The sequence below is a fragment of the Triticum dicoccoides genome, chromosome 3A, assembly GCF_002162155.2.
Source record: "Triticum dicoccoides isolate Atlit2015 ecotype Zavitan chromosome 3A, WEW_v2.0, whole genome shotgun sequence".
Lineage (NCBI taxonomy): Eukaryota > Viridiplantae > Streptophyta > Magnoliopsida > Poales > Poaceae > Triticum > Triticum dicoccoides.
In genome coordinates, this window is record NC_041384.1 from 397,687,303 (window position 1) to 397,711,796 (window position 24,494).

Consider the following 24,494-nt stretch of genomic DNA (forward strand, 5'->3'; position numbering starts at 1 on the left):
TGCCACAGGGGTTGTCACACGTGATGATAAGGGGGGTTTTCTGGCTACAACTAACTGGTTTTTTTACCACATGTTAACAATGTCGATTGTGCAAAATTGAGTGCTATTTGTAATAGGCTTTATCTGGCAGCAAACATTGGAGGCACCTGAGTGATTGTTGAGTCAGATATAATACATTTGCGGTATAAACCTTGAACCAACATGAGGACTACTTTGGCCCTGAAGTTATGACGGTAAGGAAATGCCATAACCTTACTAATGAGTTTGGGGAAGTTTCGTATCATCATTGCTTCCGTGAAGCAAATGAGATACAAATTATATAGCAAAGTTTTCCTTTAGTTCTAGAGCTTCTTCACTTTGAGATTCCAACCCTCCTGACTCTATTTCTCACATGCTTGTAAATGACCTATCTATTATTTGAGAAATAAAGTTGTATTATTGTAAAAAAAAAGTCAAATTCTTTTCGCATGGGTTTGATTGGGCTCTATGCGACCAACAAAGCACGCCCCAACAGTTACAGTAAGACCTTTTCTGGGGCCTGGTTGGAGGCCCGTTTTAGGGATTGGTTTCACCCTTTCCGCATTATTTTTCCTCCGGATCGATCTAGAAACTCTTGCACCCGTCTGGCCCCAATTAAAATTCGGAGAAGGGAAGCCAGAGAGAAGCAAGAAACGCAGCGGCGGCGGCGGCGGCGCAAGGAGCACGAGCTCGACGGCGCGAGGAGCTCCAACTCGGCGGCGCGAGGGGCCCTAGCTCGACCGTCGCCACTGCCGTCCCCACCTCTCCCTTCGCTCCTTCTCAGCGCGGGCAAAATGGCGGACAGAGACGGGGATTAGGGTTTACGCCGCCGCCACCTCCACCTCCGCCCAGCCCTGCTCCGTCGCCTGCCTCCTCCGCCGGGACTGCACGCATTCTCCCTGGGCGGGCTCAAGTCTGTCACGGGTAACCTCTCCATCTCCATCTCGCCCCGACGCTCGTCTGCTTCCAGTCGCTGCCGGCCCTGTCCGATCGGTAAGAATTCTTCTATGTTGTACTACCACTGTTCACCAATGTAGGACGTTTTGGCAGTTCTGAATTAGTGAACAGAGGGTGTAGCTTTGAACTCATGTGAGTGTAAATCGAGATATTGTAATTAGGGCTTAAACTAGTGTTGGGCTGATTAGAGGACCAATAGGCAGAGTTTCTTGAGATCCAGCAGTGCTAACTGTCCACCTTACCAAGACAGCACAATGAAGGGCCTCATTCTCTAGTCAAAGTCATGTGCACATGTTGGACTAGGATCGCAAACAGTGCCTGGCCATGCTCGAGTAAACATTGAAATACCAACTTTAGTGTTTTTTTCCTGAGAAATCTGCTTTGAGTTATTCCTCATTATATATTAATTGGTTCTTTCTTGAAGTCAACTAATATTTGAATTAGCTCTTGTCAAGTTTAAATGATAAGAACATGGCCTCTCTTTTGTGTTCTGAATATGAAGAATGTAAACAGGGTAGTTAAATATCTCCTAGTGAGAGTTAAAGAATTGTCTGTTTTTTGACGAGGATACTAATTTATATATTATCTTTAAGACTTTAATTATGACATCTTACCTTCCTCAGATTTCCTTCCAGACAAGCCAGACCAAGCACTACCCCATAGGTTTAGCATTACTAGCAAATGTATGTCCCTGAAACCAATGGCATATTGAATACAAGTTGCTAGTTGACACAAGTTACCTGTGAATTTTGTATTTATGCAACCAAGTATGGTAAAAGTTTTATTCAACAAATATCTTTCAAATATCTTTCAAGTCCTGGAAACAGCCTCTTACAGAAATGTAGGGAAAGGCTGCGTACTATAGACCCAAAGTGGTCGGACCCTTCCCTGGACCCTGCGCAAGCGGGAGCTACATGCACCAGGTTGCCCTTTTAACAAATATCTTTCAAATCTGATATTTGTCTCAATGGATGCAGCTACATTGCTGATACTTGCATTGACCATTTGGAGCTGCTAGCTTGTCTGAAGGTATGCCATATTCTGGATTTCTGGCTATGTGTTCCATTCTTTTGTTGGATTGCCTGTGCACCCAAGGGAATCCCTAGCATTTGCAAACTCGATCAGCATGGCTGGCAAGGAATATATCGCTTAGTGTATAATTTTGATATGGTTTAATTCGGTTACAGTTTGATACTTGGTCATCTTCATTTACGGCACCACCATTTGTTACCAGTTCCATTTTGTCTTCCATGTGAGAATTATTATGTATGGGTAAGGCTGTCTAGAAATTCCCTTCCCCAGGCCCCACCTTGTGTGGGAGCTTTCAGCACTGGGTATGCCCCTTTTTAAGCAAATCATGCAGGCTGTGTTTACATTGTTTAATTGTAAATTAGCAATATGTACAATTTCTCCCATTGTCCTCTAATTGTCTTGTCTTGTCACTCAGGCTTCTTCCTCAAGAAGAGTTACTGTACTTGGAGTTTGTGCACCTGGTACCGACTCTGATCTACGTTTCTTTGGTGAGTGGCTTCACATAACCATTGACCCCCCTTTTTTGGATGTTCACGTTTCATATTGGCATGTCATGTGAGTTACTAAATACATAAAAATAGAGGCTAGGCTTGAGCTCAGCTATTTGAGCTCAAGCTCGTTAGCCTCATGGGCTTGAGTCTAGGCTTGAGCTCGGCTAGTTTAAGGCTTGAGCCGAACTCGTGCTTATTGAGCTTGAACTTTTTTTGAAAGCCTTAGGGTGCTGTTGTCGTAGGTTGTCCAGATATGGCGATACTGATACTGGTTTGGCGACACCATGATACGTAAATATATAGAAATTAATGATTAGATGAAAATATGACAGTTTAGAAATACTAATAAGGCAATGGGAACATGGAAAATGCACCATTAATATAATCCTAGTTTTCTTCAGCCGCTGCAACTTCAGTTTGAAGCTGCCGAAGAGTAGGATCAGTCGCATTTGGGTATTATCTGATCTCCCTCTTGGATATCTTGATCAAATGTGCTTGAACTCTTGTAGTTTCCTCTGTATTCTTGTGCACAATACTTACACCTGAATCGAACATTTCCCCCACCTTATGCATCTGCCTCTATTATGTCTACACGATTCCATAATGGCCTGTTGGCTGTTGCCTAGATCATTTGCGGCACATCCTAAAATAGTGTGAGGCGCATATATGTAGATAATGAGGACCAATTTCAACAAAGCAAGGACACTCAGGGTAAAATCTCAAACTCACCATGGCTAAGAAAAGGTCACTCAGATTTGCTGGGTGGATTAGTGGTTGCTACCTTTTCTCTTCTCAAGTGTGGTGCCAGTTTTGGGGAGGGATCAACGGAGGCCGTCCTCCTCTTTCCTCGCCGCACCGGCGTTGCCCAGGCAGGGACGGAGCCAGGATTCTTACATAGGAGGGGGTGAGGTATTTTGCCTATAATGTGGGGACTGATCAGAAAAATGCGTAGGCAATAGCCTAGGCTAATGAAACCAAATCTTCATCAAGGAAAAAAAAACAGGTGGTGGCTCTGAACAATTTAGTTTTCACTAAAAATTGCCATAAAGCAAATGCAAAAGGCAATTTTCATGTCATGAATTCTCTACTGAGGATAAACAGTGCAAAAGTTTGTCTCACAGGTCATGAATTCTCTAAGTAATTTCTTCAGTATGAAGTTTCTACAGTTCTGATTAAGTAGTTCTGAAGGCTCAGATTCATCATTTCATCTAAATATGAGATAAGCCAAGGATTAACTAACAAGAGAAAAGAGAATAACCTAGCCTTTCTTTTTGCGGGAAGAGAATAACCTAGCCTTTCTTTTTGCGGGAAGAGAATAACCTAGCCTTTTATCCTTGCCTCATTGCCACCTGCACCCGCCAGCCGCCCTCCAACAGCCTAGTATCCTGGCTGTATCCCTCTGGTATTCGAATTAATTTAATTTTATGGAAATAAAAATAATCTGATACATACGGATTATGTATCCGCTGTGTGAAGGGGGCGGCCGAGGAGGGCTGCTGCGGGCTGTGCAGGCGGCTGCGGCGGGAAGAAGAGGAGGAGGAGGAAGGCGGCGGCAGCGGATTTGGGCTGCGTGCGAGTCAGGCTGAGGCGGGGAGCTGCTGCTGTTGGTGCTGCTGAACAGAGGAGGAACTGCAGCAGCTGCTGCTGCCTTGTGCTGTTCCTGGGAGCTTGCTGAGCTGCTGGTGTTTTTCGGCTGCTTCTTGGTGCAGCGGCAGAGGAAGAAAGAGTGGTTGCCTGCTGGACTGCTCGTTCTGGAACAGGAAGAGCCATGGCTGAACCAACTGGTCTTGCCGAGGCTTTGGAGAAGCTCGCTAAGATCCTCGCGGAGTCCAACTCTGGGGCCATCGTTCCTCGACAGGAAGTGGCTCAAAAGCTTGAAATGTCGCCCCTGGACATGAAGCTAGAGGGGGCAACAAATTATTTGAGCTGGTCCAGAAGGGCTTTGTGGGCTGTGGAGCAGAAGGAGCTTGATGGATATTTGTTGGGCACCGTTGTAGAACCAAGGGACACGAGTAGTGCAGAGGGCAAGAGGTGGAAGGTCATCCACTCTGTACTTATGGTGTGGTTGTTGAACTCCGTGGTGCCCTCCATTGGACGCTCTGTGGAGGGGCTATCCTCACCTGCTGAGATATGGAAGATTCTGTCCACTCAATACTCTGGCAAGGGCAATGTCATGCTCATTGCTCAGATTGAGGACAAGATTAGGTTGCTGCGTCAAGATGATGGCATGTCAGTGATGACATACGTGGCAGAACTGCAGGCTCTGTGGGCTGACCAGGATAACTGTGATCCCTTGGAACTCTATGATGCGGCTTCAATCGAGTCAGGCCATAAGTGGATGGCACGCAGGCGTGTGCTGAAATTTTTGGCTGGCCTCAAAGGTTGCTTTGATGGCAGGAAGGCTTCCCTGTTGCACCAACCTAGTCTGCCTACCATTCCTGAGGCTATTGCAGCGATGACTCAAGAGGAGGTGCGCCTATCCCTTGAGCATGCAGACATGAAGGTTGTGCCAGCTTCGACATTTGCAGTCACTGAGCGCATGGAGTGGGGAGATCCCACCAAATGTCATATCTGTGGGGAGGTAGGTCACTGGAAGAGAGAATGTCCAACTCGTGGCAGAGGCAGGGGATATAACAGAGGGGGAGCAGCCAGAGGTAGAAGTGCTCGAGGCAGAGGTGGATACTCAGAGACCTCATGGAGCCAGGCTTCTAGAGGTAGAGGTGGCTACTCAGGACACTCAGGGGGTCAGAGGGCTCACATGGCCGTTGCAGGAGACACTGGGACGTCCAAAGGCAAAGATGTAGATGCTGTTGCCTATGGAGACTTTGCTCACTGGGCCTCCACTGATGAAGGTAATCCGGAAAGAGCATCTCTTGCTACTAATGAGAGTGCTCCAGAGTGGGTTCTTGACTCTGGAGCATCTAAGCATGTTGCTAGTAACTCATGTGTGTTCGAATCTTACACTAAGCATCCTCCCTCTCACACGGGCACTATACAAACGGCTGATGGCACAAAACAACCAGTCATAGGGGTTGGTACAGTAAAGTGTACTCCGACCATTTCCCTATCGTCAGTTTTACATGTGCCAGCCTTTCCTGTCAATTTGGTCTCTTTCAGTGCACTCATTGATCAAATGGACTGTCGTGTGATCCTTGACAAGTTCGGTTGCTTGATTCAGGAGCGACAGACGAGCCAGACGGTTGGGACTGGCACCAGGCGTAGGGGGCTCTGGTACATGGACCAGGAGGTGCAGCCGGACTTGGTGTGTGCTGCGACCATGGAGGATAAGGAGAAGCAGGCGATGATCCATCATTGTAGGATGGGGCATGTATCTTTTGATAAGATGAGTAGAATATTTCCGGATGTTATGTGTGGAATAGGCAAAGGCAAGCTGACATGCGATGCTTGTGAATATGCAAAACACACACGGGCCTCATATGTGAGTAAGGGGCTCAGGAGCATATCTCCTTTTATGCTTATTCATTCGGATGTATGGACTAGCCCAGTGGTGTCAATGAATGGGAAGAAGTATTTTGCTACCTTTATTGACTGCTATTCTCGCATGACTTGGATTTACTTGATGCGTCACAAGGATGAGGTGTTTAGCTGTTTTCAGAACTTCCATGCTCTTGTAAAGAACCAGTTTCAGGTACAGGTCAAGGTGCTCAGGACGGACAATGGAACGGAGTATGTGAACAACATTTTTGGAGCTTTCATGGCTGACCATGGGATTCTTCATCAAACTTCATGTCCGGACACCCCCCCTCAGAATGGAGTGGCCGAACGGAAGAATCGTCATGTTCTTGAGGTTGCTCGGTCGTTGATGTTTACCATGAATGTGCCTAAGTTCTTGTGGGATGATGCAGTTATGACAGCCACATACTTGATCAACCGAACACCTTCCAGGATACTTGGCATGAAATCTCCGTCTGAGTTGATCATTGGAGATAATAAGTTTGTTGTTCCCCCAAAGTTGTTTGGCAGTACCTGCTTTGTTCGTGATCACCGACCATCTGTTGGCAAGCTTGATCCTCGGGCAGTGAAGTGTGTCTTTCTGGGATACTCGTCTAGTCAGCAGGGGTATAAATGTTGGTGTCCCTCTGAAAAACGCAGGTTTGTAAGTATGGACGTTACATTCAGGGAGTCTGAGCCATTCTATGGTGAGCCGACTGATCTCAGTCTGTTGTTTGCAGAGCTTGACCACCTACACCCTGTGCATGATGGTCAAGAGGGGGAGAAGGATGTGTCTCATACTCACGGTGATCCTGTGGACATTAACACTGATAATGATGTGCAGGCTCAGGTTCAACCAATAGTGGGTACAATTCCGGTTAGTACCATCACTGATCATGATGTGCGGGCTCATGTCGAGCCAACTGTCGATACACTTAAGATTGGTGCTCTCCAGGTTCCTGTTCGGGATCGATGGCAGACGAATACCCTGGTGTACTCTCAGCGGCAACCACAAGTGCAGGGGGAGCAGCAAGGCAGGGAGGCAATAGAGCAGGGGGAGCAGCAAGGCAGGGAGGCAAGAGTGCAGGGGAAGCAGCAAGGCAGTGAGGCAAGAGTGCAGGGGGAGCAGCAAGGCAGTGAGGCAAGCTCATCTGACACAGTGGAGCTGCCCATTGCGTTGCGAAAACCTACACGTGAAGCGGCAAGGAAGGGTGAGGTAGCAAGGAAGGCTCTGCCAAAGGATGATGCTTGTGATGACCTTGATATTGGCAATTTTGTGTCTTACAAGGCTTTGTCACCTTCATATAAGGCGTTTGTTGCCTCTCTGCAAACTGTGTCTATCCCTAGGGATTGGAAGGCTGCAAAGCAAGATCCGAAGTGGCGTGAATCGATGATAGAGGAGTTAGAAGCATTGAAAAAAAACAAGACATGGGTGCTAACCACATTGCCGGCAGGAAAGAAAGCAGTGAGTTGTAAGTGGATTTTTACTGTGAAGCAGAATCCTGAGGGCAAGGTGGAACGGTATAAGGCTAGATTGGTTGCCAGAGGATATAGTCAAACTTATGGAATTGACTATGATGAGACATTTGCTCCAGTTGCAAAGATGAACACGGTACGGGTATTAGTCTCGTGTGCTGCAAACTTTGGGTGGAAATTGCACCAGTTAGATGTCAAGAATGCCTTCTTACATGGTGACTTGAAAGAAGAGGTATACATGGAGATACCGCCAGGTTTTGGCACAGAACAGACTACGGGGAAGGTATGCAGGCTGAAGAAATCCTTGTATGGTCTGAAGCAATCGCCGAGGGCATGGTTTGATAGGTTCAGACGGGCTGTTTGGAATATGGGGTATGGCCAATGTAATGGTGACCACACGGTGTTTTATAGACACACTAATAAGAAGATCACCATTGTTGCAGTGTATGTTGATGATATCATCATCACTGGAGATGATGAGGAGGAAATAAAGAGAGTGAAGGGGTGTCTGAGCAAGGAGTTTGAGGTAAAAGACTTAGGAAATCTAAAGTACTAACTTGGCATAGAAGTGGCCCGGACAGAGAAGGGAATATCTTTGTGCCAACGAAAATACACCTTGGATCTTTTGAGTGACATGGGCATGATGGGATGTCGTGCAGCCCCTACTCCAATTGAACAAAATCATCAAGTAACAGCACAATCAGGTGAGCTAGTGAATAAGGAAGATTATCAGAAGCTGGTTGGGAGGTTATTGTACTTATGTCATACTAGGCCTGACATTACGTATGCCGTGGGGGTGGTGAGCAGATACATGCATGAACCAAGGAGAGGGCATCTTGATATTGTTCACAGAATCCTGAGATACTTGAAGGGGACTCCGGGTAAAGGGTTGTGGTTTGCGAAGAGTGGACATCTTGAGGTGGATGGCTATAGTGACTCTGATTGGGCTAGCTGTCAAGATGATAGACGATCAACTTCAGGTTACTGTGTGTTTGTGGGAGGAAATTTGGTGTCATGGAGAAGCAAGAAACAGAATGTTGTGTCTAGATCAACAGCAGAAGCTGAATATAGAGCATTATCTCAAGGGTTGTGTGATATGCTCTGGGTGAAGCACCTACTATGCGAGTTGAAACTCTTGAGGAAGGGACCCTTAAGGGTGTGGTGTGACAATCAGTCAGCTATAGCCATTGCTAATAACCCAGTTCAACATGATAGGACGAAGCATGTGGAAATTGATCGCTTCTTCATTAAAGAGAAACTTGATGCTGGGATCATCAGCCTTACTCATGTCAGCTCTGGGCAGCAGTTTGCAGATTGCTTGACAAAGGGACTGGGAACAAAGGACTGTAACTTGGCGTGTGACAAGATGGGGATGATAGATATCTACCACCCATCTTGAGGGGGAGTGTTGAACCGGTATGGGCCCTAGCCCATCAAGATCTGTCTCTTGGGCCCAAGCCCATGAGAGGTGCTGACCTAGAAGAGGAGCCCCTCTTCCCCCTGCCCAAGAGTGAGCCGCCACATCCAAGATACAGACTCACGCAGGCAACAAGACAGGAGGGGTGGCGCTGTGTGAAGGTACCCATCTCCCGATTCAACACAGACGTATCCTGCCACTGATGCGCCAGTTCTCTGCAGTACCTGAGCTTCCTAGGTGTTATTTGTGTATGAAGGTGCACAAACTGGAAATCACCACCTGGAAGATCAGCGGGTGCTGTCGACTTGGTTGAGATGAGATGAAATCATATGACAAACTTTGAGGAAAGAAGATTACTGTTCTCATTGCTTAATTAGAAAAGCACAAGACCTAGCTTTAAGGGCCCCTTCTATGTGGCTTCGGCTTGTGCGTATGCCAGCCTAAACTTGATTATGCTTTGTTTAATTGATAATATCATTCTGTTTGGACTGTTTTAGCACCCAATTAAGCAAGAGAATAAATTTTATATATTCATCATTGTATATACCTATATTAAGTTTGTCATTGTCTGTATACACACATAATGTATGCATATGTTTGCTCTCACTATGTACAATAATTACCATACAGCATATTGAAAAAAATCCTAGACATAATAATACTAGAAGCAGACGTGTTCGTTGCCGCTCCGTTTCCTCTTCAGCGTATCGCTGTTGGTCCATGTTTGGCACTGGGTTCTTTCTTTCTGGGCTATATTCTTGTAGTCTGAATGCTAATCTTTGGATGTGTTTGGTTTGGGAACAAAGTGGAATGGGATGTCATGGTTCGATTCCACTGGAATGTGTCGGTTCCATTTCAGTGTTTGGTGGAGGCAATTAGGTGGAATAGAATGGTTCCATGTCAGCGTTTGGTTGAGGGAGCAGAACGTAGGAATGGCAAGACTCTCACATACGTATATTACATTGTTGGTATTATAGCTCCTGACATTTCCTCAATATCTGTCTGTACATGTCAAAAATTTGGTCAAAATACAAGTCATGCACTCAAAATAGGGAAGCAAAATCTTAGCATCGAACATTGTCGGTCGTATATCGTAAGCATCAAACATCACCGCTGCCGCTACGCTCGTAGGTTTTGGTCAGCTGCTGATGTTTAATAGCTCACCAGCTTTGGTAGAAGTCCTGCCTGCCACAACTGCTCTGCTTCTTTTCTGCTCGTCACCAGTGCGTCACCTGCTGGTTGAGGTCATAGAGGAGGAGGGCGACCTTGTTCTAGAAAGTGAAAGATAGCGCGGACAGAGGAGGCTGGCTCCATGGCCCTGGATCTCTCTCCCTCGAGATCTCCTGCTGACAGTTACGCCGACATTGTCTTGAGGCCAGCGGCAGCTGCGGTTCGCTCCGGCCACTCCGCTTGTTGCGTTGATGGGCTCTTTGTTGAGAGAGGGGGTGGTTCCGCGTGATTCCAGCGATTTGGAGGAATGAGTTGGTTTGGCATCTAGGAGGAACTAGCTGAATTCAAGCACGCGGAACATCGAGCACAGACTGAGCAGAAAAAAGGACAATATATTGTTTTAAGTTTTTTCTGCTCAGTCTTTAACACCAAACATATTCAGGCATGTGCGTCTATTTTCTAGTCCTTTCATCAACAAATGGCATGAATCTACCACTTCAAGCACAGCATAGTAGAACACTGGTGAGCCACCAAGGGGAGCAAGCTGGAATGCTTATCCATATATATGGCATAAATTTGCATTGCAAACTCTACATGTCGATGCCACAGTTTGGAGGTAAAAACACAGTTGCAGGTTGGAAGCATAGATAAAAACACACTTGCAGTTTGGAAAATGTTGCCCCCTTGTCCTGTGACTGAAAATAACTAATAAATAAATGTATGAAACATATGTGCATTGTTTATAAAGCGTCCCGCTTCAGACGCTTAAGCGTCGCTTAAGCGATAAGGCGCCCTGGCAGCGCCTTAGAAATATGCCGCTTTAGGCGCTTAGGCGTCAGAGCGGGTGGTGCTCGCTTTAGGTTGCTTTACCGCCTTATAAACCATTAACGTACTGCAGTGCTAATGATTGAAGTAGAGGAAAGTAATGCTACACTGTTAGTAAATTGCCCTGATATTTTCAATTATACACCGAGCAAAAGTTTGTAAATACCTCTTCACACATAATATTTGCGGGATGTACTCATTTACTAAAGTTTACACTGAAAATAAAATTTGTTCAATAGGAAACTGTTGTGAAACCGAAAGGTAATTCATTGAGAAGAGTATGATGGATGTTACATGCTAATTGATTTTCTGTTCATTTGCTTGCTTGACCATACTATATGTACACAAATAAGATGGAGGGAAAGCAAACAGATACATAATACTGGAACCAGAGAAGAATACTTGCATGATTTCACATTTATGTACTTTCTGCACCTTCATTCACACTGCTGTAAACTAAATATGATTTTCCTAGCAGAAATTCTTCTATGAGAACCGGAAGAAGAACATGATCAGTAACATGATCAGTAAGTTCTTTAGCTCACTCTTATGTATTGGCAGTCAACCATAACCAACAACATAAAACATAGAAAGAAGATTCTAATCTTGTAGTACCAGGAGAACACATAGGGCCCCTGTTCCTAAATATTTGTCGTTTTAGAGATTTCAAATGGACGACCACATACGGATGTATATAAACATATTTTAGAGTGTAGATTCACTCATTTTGCTCCGTATGTAGTCACTTGTTGAAATCTCTAGAAAGACAAATATTTAGGAACAGAGGAAGTATCATACAATGCGCTTGGTAAGCATCATACATATAGAGGGGAAAGTTATGACCAAAATTAAATGGAATACAAAACGGAGTACAAAGATCGTAGGAATGTATGAATATCCATTGTTAGCACCATAAACACTTGAATATCTGAAATTCTGAATCAAAATTAGAAAATCAAACTCAGAAACGGGCAACAGTAAAAAATCTGAAGAAAGTAGAGAGATCGAGATGGGGATCAAAAGGTGATGGTCTGAAAAGAAAATTAAGGCACAGTTATGGAGTTCTAAGAAAAAACACAAGTAAATGAACATATTTTGACAATTTAAAAGCACTTGAATTCAAAAGGAAATGATTTGTATGAAGCTAAGTCTAGATGTAGCCGAATCTGATGCATGTTTCGTAACCGTGATATGCAGAGTCTCTGATTTCTAAAGATGTGAGCCAATAATAATAATAATAATAATAATAATAATAATAATAATAATAATAATCTGATTAATATAATTTTTATTTTTTTGACTACTGATATCCTTGCAAATATTTAGGGGTTGTTTGGTTTCTAGCCACATCTTGCCACACCTTGCCACACCTCACCTTAGGCAAGTTTGACTAACTTAGGTGGGTGTTTGGTTCTAGCCACACCTAAGGCAAGATTTTTTTTATAAGTGAACCCCACATGTCATAAACACAAAAAGTGTGGCAAGATTCCCTTATGCAAGCCAAAGAGTGGCTAACAATTTGAGCAACTCAAGTTAGGCAAGTATGGAAAGTGTGGCAAAAATAATGTGGCAATATATGGCAAACATAGTCACAATCCAAACAGCTCCTTAAACTACATACTAGAAATGCGTTTGTGTAATTTCACCCGGAAAAGTTTCACAATAAACATAATTTCCAAATTCAAGGTTATATGACGATGACTATGCCACTATCTAAAACGGCGTACACTGAGCCTCTTTGTTTACACTTGATTTGCACTGTCAAAAAAGTACTGCTATAGAGTTTATTGATCTGTAGAATATACAAAAGGTTCTTGTCAAAAGAGAAGAAAAAGACCAATTAAATAAAAGAAAAGAGGAAAAAGGTCATACAGATCCGCACGATGACTCCACAACAGCGGCACCATCGTAGTGCCTGGCCATGGGCACGCCCGCTTTGGCCAACGACATCTTGATCAGGTCCAGCGTGGACTCGAAGAATGACCACGATCCCAACTCCAGGGCCCACCATTGCCTGCAGCCACCTCATCTAGCCGAGCACCATATCCCATCCAGGAAAAAAGCAACTGTACCTCGGGTCACGACGGACTGTGTGTGGGGGGGTCACCTCTTGCTCTTATCGGATAGTATCGGCTGGAGCAGTTGAGCGGCGACGACGTTGATGATGCCGCTGGCGAACAGACATGCCTAGGGCCGCAACTTCGTGACTATGGCTGCTTCTCTCATTGTCCACTGATGCAGTACCCTTGCGCCAAACAAAGAAGCAACTCTCCTTGGTCGCTGACCACGACCTCCTCTTTGCTGTCGTCGAACTTGAACATCACGTATGAGTGCACTTTCCTCCTCTTCAGACTTCAGCTCCATGAAGCGCTCTTGCTCTGCTTCGACAAGTCAATTGCCAACTCCCCCATCAGCCACAGAATAACATATGTTCCTGCTCGCACGGTTGCCAAGATCGATGAAAAAGAAAGGAAAAATAAACCATGAGCGTAAAGCAAGAGGGGAGGGCGTGGGGACTCACCAGGCATGGCCATGCCAAAGCCGCCAACGCCATGTGCTCTTGCTAAGATCTTGGTCTCACAACGCTGTGGTGCTGGTTGATCCGAGGGAGGTAGGCGGACCGAGGGATCGATCCCACGTGTGGTGGAGGAGATTGAGTCGTCGCCTAAGAAGCACTGATACGGCCAGAACTGCGGATTTGCCGTCCTGATATGGGGGACACGGGGATACGCGTATCCCGCAGTATCCTACTTTTTCGAATTAAAAAAAAGAAATAAAATCGGGATATGGCATGGACACGATGGGGACTCGGCAGCCAGCCTCCAGTGACCATGCTGCTGCCCAGTTCTCCTCCCGATAGCAACCATGGTTGAGCAGGTAACCTCGGTGGCTGCTAGCAAGGAAGGAGATCTTGGTAGAGGAAGATGGCAAGGCGGCCGCCAACAAGGAAGAAGCTCCGGGCAGGAAGGAAGATGGGATTGTGGTGGCCAGCGAGGAGGAAGATTTGGGCAGGGAGAAGAGGGTGATGAAAGCTGCCGATTTGGCGGCGTTGTCGTTTCTTCACTGGCGGCTGGAGAAAGGCAGTGCGAGAATGGGAAGTTGGGGATGGCTGGAGTGCTACTAGTCTAGGGTTTTCTGGAATTGGGCCTTACATGGGCTCTAAGTTGACCGAGAGCTACATGTGGGCTCTAAGTGGACGGAGAGCTACATAGGCTCTAAGTGGACTGCTGTCAGTCTTTCCTGAATAGAAAGGAGACAACATATATCCAGTACTAAAAAATTCTTGTTAAATCTTTATACATATCCATTTTCAAAATACTTTCATATTTATTTTTCTAAATACTTATATACCCCGCTGTATCCCTGAATGGCTGTTTTTGGAAAATGCTGTATCCCCGTGTCTCCGTCTCCGTATCCGTGCTTCTTAGGTCGTCGCGACCTGGTGTGTAGCCCTTTTCTCCTCTCTTCGCATTTTCACAACGGAGATCGTCCAGAAAATTAAGCACACTCCGGATTTCTTCATGCAAGTTTGGCACTACATCTTGTAAAATATCAAAGTATTGCCAGGAACATCAAATATGTACTTCTCCTAAATTCATAAAATTCAGAAACATGCCAAATCGCTATGAGATACACACAAGTCGTCTCGGAATTTGTGGATGCCAAAGCCCAATTTGCACATACCAGAAGCTAAGAAGAAGAAAAGAGTCCGAGTATGATTGGAGACTTAAAGACAGAGGGTGAAGGAAGCGTGGTTGTGGTGGCTGTGTTCCTCATCCAAGCGTCCTCAAGCAGGCTTTAGGTGCAGTATGGGGTGACCAGAGGTGGAGCTGAGCAGCAGTGTGCTAAAGGAGGAAGTTGTTGGGGTGGAGGAGGTGTGGACAACGGCTGCGGCGCTCCCCTCGCAGGCGACCATGAACTGAAGCAGAGTTCGGAACCGTTGGTGTACGCATGCAATGCTGTGTGAACTTGGCACAGAGAGCAGCGGCGCGAGCGGCGGCTTACACTCCTCCCATCGACGGTGACAGCGTGAACTCAAGGGGGAGAGATGGCGGCAGCGGCATGACAGGCACCTATGATTTGTGACCGTGGCCGAGTGGAGGTGGAGTAGATGCAGGGAGGGGGAAGGTGGGGAGGGGGATGCGTCGGCGAATTACCTTTTTATATGGGATAATGAGCGGTGAGGCAGTAGCTGCTGGTTATGTGTCCGGTAATTAGCAGTAATTAGCAGAGACATGTACGCACCATCGCTCCAGATGCAGCACGAATGATCCAGAAAACCAAAAAAACTGCACCAGCCACTCTCGAGTTGTACCGGCCCAGGTCCCCTTCACCATCAGGAAATCCCACTGAAAGCATAACAATATTCTAAGAAAAAGAGATAACAGCCACAAGCTCAAGTTCCTCCCTGGGGAATCAGTGCATTCTGTTCCAGTTTGCAACCAAACACACGACTTGTAGGTGTGGAACCAACTCATTACATTCAACTCTGTTCCTCTAACCAAACACACCCTTTGTTTGTTCATTGGCTTATGTTTCTTTGCATCGGTGGTGGTTTGGATGCAGTGCGAGTTTTGTGAGGCCTGCATGTAGCGGTACTGGTGTTGGTTGTGGACGGGTTAAGTGCTGCGCTGGTGTTACATGTAGCACGGTGTTGCTGTTTGCTGTGGTTTGTCACTGCGCTATGTCGGTTCCATATATTTTTCTATAAGTTAGGCGATGCCGTTAGGTCACTGAACTGTCTGAATCAAAATTTAAAAGCAGCATGCACGGCATAAGCAGTTCACTTATGCACTGTGAAACAACACGTGCAAGCATTTAGTTTGTGTTTTTCATGGCCGCATTTAGTGCTACAGAGCTACATTCATTTTGTTCATGGATTGAATCTGAATAACATTATGGATACTGCTATAGAATACCTAGGCTATCTACCTGCAAATTTGTTCAGAGGGCTAAGAAATGGTGACCTTGAACTCAAATGATGTAGACCAAGCTGAGCATATAACTAAATTTACTAGAAAAACATGTAACGTAATAGCATAAGGAGTGGCTAACAAGTGTGAAATCCATATCGTTGTGCATGTAGAAGCTACTCATATTCACATTGCTGTTTTGATATGATCTACCTGCATGTCTTGCCTTAGGCCTTCCCAACCTTATTTCTGTAATTTATGGTTCTTTATCAGGAACTTGTTTATAAAGTTATAAACACAAGGCATGCAAAGATCAGTAATCTGAAATAGAGCTATGTAGACGAAGCTGAGTGTAATATCAAAAGCAGTGGCTAACTACTGTGAAGTTCATATCGTTAAGAAACACCACTCAGTATTGGAGCTCTAAATATGACAATAGAAGGATGAACCGCTTTTTTATTTATTCTCCTTGAACTTCTAAGAGCAATTCTATCAGACACCCTAAAAACATAGCCTCTATACGTTTTTCTTGGGCGATGCCAACCACATGCAGGCTGAGGCGGTGGGATCTTAGGGCCCTTGCTATGCTCTGGATCGGCGGAGCAAGAGAAGAAGAATAAATGCGTGGAGAAGAATCAGGAAGCAGTTTTTTCCTTCTTCCCTTTCCGGTATGATGCCAAGTATGATTTCAATGGCCGAAGACGACGCGAGAGCAGTATGAGCTGGCTGCTGAGAGCTTGACATGTTGGAAGTAGCCGACCACCATCGCTTGCTGACAATTGGAAACACCCACTGCAAACCACCAGGTGCAGCCATAGCTCCCTATCTGTACGGAAGTTAGATGTTCTATCGATGTATCATGGCTTTGTTAACCGTGGAACTTTCTGTTACCGAAAAAGGCTTTCGCCCCGCTTTATATATAAAGCAACATCCAACATACAACCCAGCTGGACGACTCGATACCACAACACACGCACACAAGGCAAGATACAAAGGGTGCTGCAAACACGACGAGCAATGAGCTCCAAAGCGGTGCCTTCAGGAAGGGCACGACACCGGAGCGTCGCCACCGCCCGATCGAAGAATCAGGGTTTCACCCGGAGCACACCGAGGACAAGGACTACCCGTGATGACTGCCTTCAAGGAGACGACGCCAGATGCGCCGCCGTCGCCGGCCTGACCACAGCCTGATCGGGTTTTCACCCCGGCAAGAGTTCCTTGTCTCCGATACGAAGTAGGCCAATCATGAGGACCACTGCCGTACCCCGGCCACCACGCCGCCTGCACGGCCATGGCCACCAGTGAGCACCCAAGACGCGAGCTCTGCCCACGAGCCCCACGGCGCCCACCTCCAGGGCCGCTGCCCCGACATCCGAGATCGCCCCTCCACCATTGCTAAAGCCCACAAAAGCTGAAGATTGGTTAGAGGCAGCAAGGTCCCACCTTTTGCCCCAAAACGAGCCCTGATGCAGTAGCAGGGCCCAACCGTCCAGATCTGGACAAGAGGAATTTGCCGGCAGCCGCGATCCTCGCTGCAGCCCATCCGTCGCACTCGGTCTGACCCCCCAGATCTCGGCGACGCTAGGGATGGGGCCACCCTTGCCTCCATCCCCGAGACGCTCCTGCCACCATCGGCCAGCCAGAAATGCCCGAGCATTGGACCACCGCACCGGCCATCGAGATCCGCCACCAGCCGTCGCTCCAGGGGACAGCAGAAGCAGAGGAGGGCGAGACAACCACCAGTGCCGCGCCACCTCCGCCAGCTGAGCGCCACGGCAGAGGCGGCCGCCCGCGGACCGCGCTGCCCACAGCCCTAGCCGCCCGAGTCAGCCGACCGTCGTCACATCCCTAGGCGCACACCGCCGCCGTGCTGCCAGTTGCGCCGCCGCAACACCAGCATGGGGTCACCGCGCCCGTGCGACGCCTCGCCGTGGCGCCCAACACCCGTACGCCACGCCCTGGCCAGAGCCGCCGGCCCGCGCCAACCGCTCGAGCGAGAGGACTAGGAAGCCCTGCCGCTTTGCCTGACCGTGCCCGCTGGCGGCGGTGAGGGAGGATAGTGGAGGGAGGAGGGAGGCCAGGCGGCGCGATCTAGGGTTCCCTCCCCGTCGCCACGCGGGAGGTGAGGGGGTCTCTTTGCGTTCATCGAAACTTTCTGTTAGTGAAGAGGCATGCAGTAATTATCCTAACAGATGACTAAAATTGCATTTGTGCGAATCATATTTGTGATTTCATGAGTACTCTGAAAAATATTCATTTGAGCTATTCATTTGAGCTATTATATTTTTCACAAAATATATTCTGATACTAGACTGAGAAAACAGTGAAGCAAAGTGGCAATAGAATCAGCAAATGGTGACAAATAAAAGCAGCACATTGTAAAATGATGTCCGTGTTGTGAAGCAACAATGAAAATAATGATATTTGTCACTGTTAATGTTAAAAGAACATAGATTAAGCCGAGAATGATTACCCTATCACTATCTTACATGTAGGGCATGTTTGGTTGGATCCACAGTTTGCCACACTTTTCTACCACAAGTGTGACAAATGTTTGGTTAAGCCACAGTTGTGGCATGCCACACTTCTTAGTCACATACCCCACTTGTTATAGACTCAGCTGCTAGCCAACTTCTGCTACTAGTGTGGCGATCAATTTGGCCAGCACAAAAACTCTGGCATGCCACACTTGTGGCACAAAAGTGTGGCATAATGTGGAGGACGACCAAACATGCCCGCAATTCCAGGGAGCAACCCATCACTTAATGGAGTTGTTTGCACTTCAAACTTATTTGCCATTGTTTGGATAGGCATGTATATACTAAGGGCCTGTTTGGCAACAGCCTAGCTTCCCAAACTGCTCAACTTCTACTCCTCGTTCCGGTTTCCAGCTTCTCATGTGAGAACTAGTGGTGGAATAAACGTTCGGCATCGCAGCTCCAGCTTCTCGTCGCTGACATGGGTTGACAACCCATTTAGATGGGGCTGAGGCCCGTTTGAGAGGGAAGGGAGCAAAGCCCAGCTCGGTAGACATACAACGACACCTTTTTTCTATTGTGAGAGAGCGGATACGGAGGAGAGATTTTCCGAACTGGTACACAAAGGTCACTTGGCGGTGGCAGCACCTTGTAATAACGCTCAACTCCAACTCCTTCATTTTCACAGAGCCAGGGAAAGGCAGCTTCTCCAACTCCATCAAATTTGCATTAAGAGAAAAGCTAGCTTCTAGATTTGACCTCCACGGAGTTCGCGCGTTCGGCTCAGCTCCATTGTGGAGTTATTGGAGTTGAGAGCCGGGGCGTTGCCGAACGGGCCCTAACTACGTGATCATGAGCCATATACAATATCCCAACACGGTAGCTAAGATCATGCTTGTCCTTGCCTTCTCCAATTGTCCTTGCTCCTTGTATGAACTTGAGGGCTACTTATCTTGTCATGCTTGTCCTTGCCTCCTCTCATTGTGCCCAACCTACCACAAAATTTAACTGTACAAATTGTAATCAGAGTCAATAGAGAAATCTTGCTGTCTCGAAGAATAGGAGTTGTCATCAAAACAGGTGATGTATATAGAGAAAATAATTTTCTTGTCAGTTCAGAGCCAATAGTACCACATTGATGTTTCTAGGAAAGCTAACGCGGAACTAATTGTTACAAAACATTGGTTTTGTAAAAGAATCGTTGCTCCCTGGACTTGGTGCTAGGGGCTTTGGCTTCAGAGCTTCAACCTCGAAGCCGGTGAAGCCACAAATCCTGTGAAGTTGTTCTCGCTGTCCTGGGGTTCCTCTTTATTCATAGCTCTTGTGCCTTTGAATATAAGGATGCATATGGTAGATGCACTGCGATTAGTATACCATCCTTGAGAGTATTAGATGGACACGGATAACGAGAATTCACCTTTTGCATCATGATTTTGCCATGAGTTGACCAATATGTGTGACTCTTGTAGTTGAGTGTTGTAGCCGACGTTGGCTACGGAAGTTGTAGGGTGGGATACTCGGTGGGTGGATGCGAGGGTCATCGCCATGTAGGCGCTGTGGTACAGCAGAAGGGTAGTGGGGAAAGATTGGAGAATTAGAGGGGTAGAAGAGAAGCATAGGTAGAAACTAGATATTGCTTCCTTCCTTACAAGAGGGATACATCCTTATGTAGACCCTTCAAATTGATTGCTGTTCACTAAACAGTAATTCAACACACGCTGAATACTTCTAGACCAGGCTGGGTCCATCTAAGAGACGACTGGATTTTACCCACAAAGACTCTTCCTACTTAGGACACATACACCCTGGATACTTCTAGACTATCATCTACTCCCTCCGTTCCTAAATATAAGACCTTTTAGAGATTTCACTATGAACTACATACGGATGCATATAGACATACTTTAGAGGGTAGATTCACTCATTTTGCTCTGTATGTAGTCTATAGTGGAATCCCTAAAAGGTCTTATATTTAGGAACGGAGGGAGTAGGAGATAACTGGACTCTTACCGCAAACAGACATTGAGTGCCTGACATGCTGATACTTGTGGATCCCACTGTATCAAGATCCATCATACCTAGTTGCCTACCCAGTTCCATTCCAAATAATGGAATCAGTATCGTGTATCATCACAAGCCACTGAAGGCAGAAACTACACAGCCTGATTAGTGTCCCCATCTCTGTGCGCGCAGATTAATTAGTGATATTGTATCTTCGGTGACCCTATTAGCACATTAGTGGTACCAACATAGTTCAAAGTTATATAATTGTGTTCTATACAATCTGACAGGCATTTAATTTGACTTTAGATTCCATCCATGCACTAGTTTGATTGTTAACATTGTACAAATGATGCATATATGGACTTAAATGTGACTATTAGCCATAGTTAGACCCTCCAAATCCCAAATCTGTAGTGATCTTATCATTCAATTTTTTAGATCTTAGTACAAATTATCTGACAAATAGAATAGAACCTACACTGCTACACATGATAACCAGTATTACACTCAAGTGATTGCTACTGAGAAAAGGTTGTCTGTTGATCTATCCAATCTGCATTGTCTGTTATTAATTATTTACTTCACAAAGTAGCATCATCATCATGCAATCCCATGAGTGTGTATTTCGTTGGATATAAATATGGTCTTATAACTTCTGTTATTCTTTGACAAATTCCAGGACCTGACACACCAGACGATCTTGTTCGTATCTGACAGCTGGTCCCATATTTGAGATTGTTTGAACAGGGAGACTCAAATCAAATTTGGGTCTTACATAGCCTTCTTCAGCTCATAGCATTTTATGTGAAGGCGTGTGGTTGGTTTTCAGAACCAATATCAGGAGCAGTATTATGGAATCCAACAGAGAAGAGGCCGTCAAGGCTAGGGAAATTGCTTTAAAAAAGTTAGAAAGCAAAGACTTTGTTGGTGCTAAAAGGATTGCACTGAAAGCACAAAGGATTTTTCCAGAACTTGAAAACTTATCTCAACTGTTGACTGTCTGCGAAGTGCATTGTGCAGCAGAGGCAAAGATCAATGAGTTGTTGGACTTCTACGGGATTCTCCAAGTGGATGTAACGGCTGATGAGGCAACCATAAAGAAGCAGTACCGGAAGCTTGCCTTTTCACTTCACCCTGATAAAAATAGTTACCCTGGTGCAGAAGCTGCTTTTAAATTGGTAGCAGAAGCTCACTCAACATTGTCTGATCGAACAAAAAAACCTGCATATGACATCAAGTGGAGGGTTGCTTCCAGAATTGCACCAAAGCAGGGTTCAGAACTAAAGCAGGCCACAGGACCAAAGCAAGGTACCCAACCAAAGCAGGCTACCCAATCAAAGAAGGCAGCAATACCCAAGCAGGCAACAGTACCGAAGCAGGCGGCAGTACCAAAGCAGGCGGCAATACCAAAGCAGGCGGCAGTACCAAAGCAGACAGCTACAGAACAGATGAAGAAACCTGGTGCAAATAGAAGTAGTGTAGCAGGAGGTGAACCACCAGTTCCATCAAACACTGCTGGACAGGCAATATGGACCATATGCATTCACTGTAGAACAAGATATCAGTACTACAGTGGCGTACTAAATCATCGCATCCGCTGTCAGAACTGCAGTAAATATTTTGTTGCTTCTAAGCTGAATGTACAGGATGTGCCTTCTGTATTCACATCAAATTCAATCAGAGGTGTTGGACAACAGAGTGGTTTTCCCAGTCAACCAGACTGTTCTACAAAGTTCTCTCCTTCTAGGTTGAATGGTGATGCTAAGCCCTCGGTGAATGGAGCACAAACTGCTGAACATATGAAGAGTGCCAGAGCGGGTGGTGAGGAGAAGGTTAACCATGCAGGGGCAGGTGGAAAAAGCGGGGTTGAATTTTCAACAGGGAACATGTCTAAATCTTCTACACCAAGTGCAAATGACAAGGCAGGTGGAAGAATGGCATCTGACCCTGCTGGTCCAGATGTTGCTTATAGTAAAAACCCATGCAGTAGGGTAGTAGATACACCAGCAGAGCCAAGTGCTACTGGCAGCCCTAGTCCCCGGAGATCAGCTAGGAGAAAGGCAAACCATGATGCCAGTACCCCGGTTCCCCCTAGCAAAAAAAGGCGAACACTAAAAGATTGGTTTTCAAATGCTGACACTAGTTGTAAAAAAATGTTTGATAATGTTGCTCGTGCTGATGTAAAAACTGGTGAAGCTCATGTCCCTAGCAAAGCACACAATGAAGAGAAAGGAAGCACTGCCAAAGAAGGGAACCAGGAAAGTGTTAAGAAAGAATCTACATGTGATGCATCTGCTGCGAAGAATCCTTGCGATTCTGCACAATTAACCTACCCTGACCCAGAATTTTTTGACTTTGATAAAGGCAGGAATGTGAATTTGTTTGCAGTTGATCAGATTTGGGCAGTTTATGATGACCGTGATGGCATGCCACGGTATTATGCTCGAATAAAGCATGTAGATGCTACCAAATCCACTATTCGGTACACTTGGCTGGAGCATAAGGCAGTTAATGATGAAGAAGACAGATGGACGGATAAAGAACTGCCCGTTGCTTGTGGGAAGTTTAATTTAGGAAAAACAGAGGTATCAAAAGGTGCCCTCATGTTTTCTCATACTGTTGTTCCATGGGTGATGGGCAGAAGAGGGTGTGCCTATGAAATATATCCCAGGAAGGGTGAGGTATGGGCTCTTTATAAGGGTTGGAGTATGGAGTGGTGTTCAGATGCAGATAACCATAAAACATACGAGTACGACGTTGTGGAGGTTCTGTCAGACTTCACAATGGAAGCTGGAGCTGCTGTTTTTCCCTTGGTCAAGATTAAGGGGTTTGTCAGTCTATTTGGAAAAGCAATTGACAGATCATCTTCTGTTATACCATCTAGTGAACTGCTTCGGTTCTCGCACAATATCCCATTTTATAGGACAAAAGGAAATGAAAAGGTTGGTGTGGCAGGTGGGTTTCTTGAACTAGATACCGTATCACTTCCTAGTAACCTGGACGCATCGTTTCCATCAGTTGCTATCAACAAGACAATTAGCAGTGGTTTCATTGATGCCAGTGATATTAGTACACCAGGTCCTGGAAATGAACCAAGTGCTCAAAAGGAAAATCAGCCAAGTGGAGGAAAACGGATAGATGATTCCCTTGAACAAACCCCAAGACAGAAACAGAAAGGCGGCACTGCGAGTCTGCCTGGTTCTTCTTCTCAGCTATTCCGCACCTCTCCAAGTACTATTGCAACATACCCAGACTCGGAGTTTTATAACTTTGAAGAAGGGCGATCATATAACAAGTTTGAACGTGGCCAGATATGGGCTCTTTACAGCGATCTTGACAAATTTCCCAAGTATTACGGCTGGGTGACCAAAGTTGATATGGAACCGTTCAGATTGCATTTAACTTGGCTCGAAGCGTGTCCTCAACTGGAGCAAGAGAAGATGTGGTTGGAGCGTGATATACCTGTGAGCTGTGGGACATTTAAACTCCGCAACTGGAGGATCAAGTATGATTCAAATGACGCATTCTCTCATTTAGTAGAAACTAGCCAAGTTAATGGGCAACGTTTCGAAATTCACCCGCGAGTAGGTGAAATTTGGGCCATTTACAACAATAACTGGGCACCTGACTGGGTTCCTTCCAGCGATGATGCGTGTGAATATGCCATCGGTGAGATTACTGAGCGCACTGAAGCTAGCACAAAGTTCTCGTTTCTGACTCCAGTAGACGGTTACACAGCTGTGTTCAGGTTTGACAATGAAAGGGGTATTCTGGAGATTCCTGCAAATGAGAACTTGAGGTTTTCTCACCATATACCTTCTTACCGTCTGACAGAAGAAAAAAGTGGCACGCTCCGTGGCTTCTATGAGCTAGATCCAGCTTCTGTTCCTGATGCTTTCCTGGTCCGAGGCGGCACCTGCTGACCGACTGACTTGGAAGCTAACATTAAATTACTTCCAATCAAGTCAAGTAGTCATCTGGTCGCTACTGTGATCTGGTTATCAATCACACTTTGAAAGTGTTATCTGCAGGGGCGAGCAAATGATCAGTTAGGCTCTCTGTATTTCTAGATGTTTTACCGTATTTCCTAGTGCTTGGGCGTATTTTGGCCATTTCTGTTGTGGACCTTATGAAAGCTAGGTGTGGACCTTATGAAAGACTGGAAAAAAGGTAACTTGATGGTTGTTAGTTTGGATCAGGATTCTGCTTACCGTTGTGTTGTGTGCTATCTGCGTGCATGCATTGTTCTGGTTTGTGTTCA

The 24,494-nt window shown here is 45.9% G+C and overlaps 2 protein-coding genes across 4 annotated transcripts; both read left to right on the forward strand.

Annotated features, from left to right (window-relative positions):
- The first annotated feature begins 609 nt into the window (after positions 1-609).
- Positions 610-24,494, forward strand: LOC119268307. 3 transcript variants are annotated; one of them, XM_037549898.1, is made up of 5 exons: positions 610-1,011; positions 1,953-2,004; positions 2,423-2,495; positions 16,306-16,558; positions 20,913-24,494. In XM_037549898.1, the coding sequence occupies exon 5, from the start codon at positions 21,085-21,087 to the stop codon at positions 24,154-24,156; it is 3,072 nt and encodes a 1,023-aa protein (XP_037405795.1). In that variant the 5' UTR covers positions 610-1,011; positions 1,953-2,004; positions 2,423-2,495; positions 16,306-16,558; positions 20,913-21,084; the 3' UTR covers positions 24,157-24,494. The 3 variants fall into 3 exon arrangements, with proteins under 3 accessions (XP_037405795.1, XP_037405794.1, XP_037405796.1); XM_037549897.1 differs by lacking the exon at positions 16,306-16,558; XM_037549899.1 differs by lacking the exon at positions 16,306-16,558 and having other exon boundaries at positions 610-942.
- On the forward strand, positions 4,248-6,116 carry LOC119268309. The gene is made up of 2 exons (XM_037549900.1): positions 4,248-5,350; positions 5,677-6,116. Exons 1-2 carry the CDS (start codon positions 4,267-4,269, stop codon positions 5,718-5,720), a joined length of 1,128 nt encoding a protein of 375 aa, XP_037405797.1. The 5' UTR covers positions 4,248-4,266; the 3' UTR covers positions 5,721-6,116.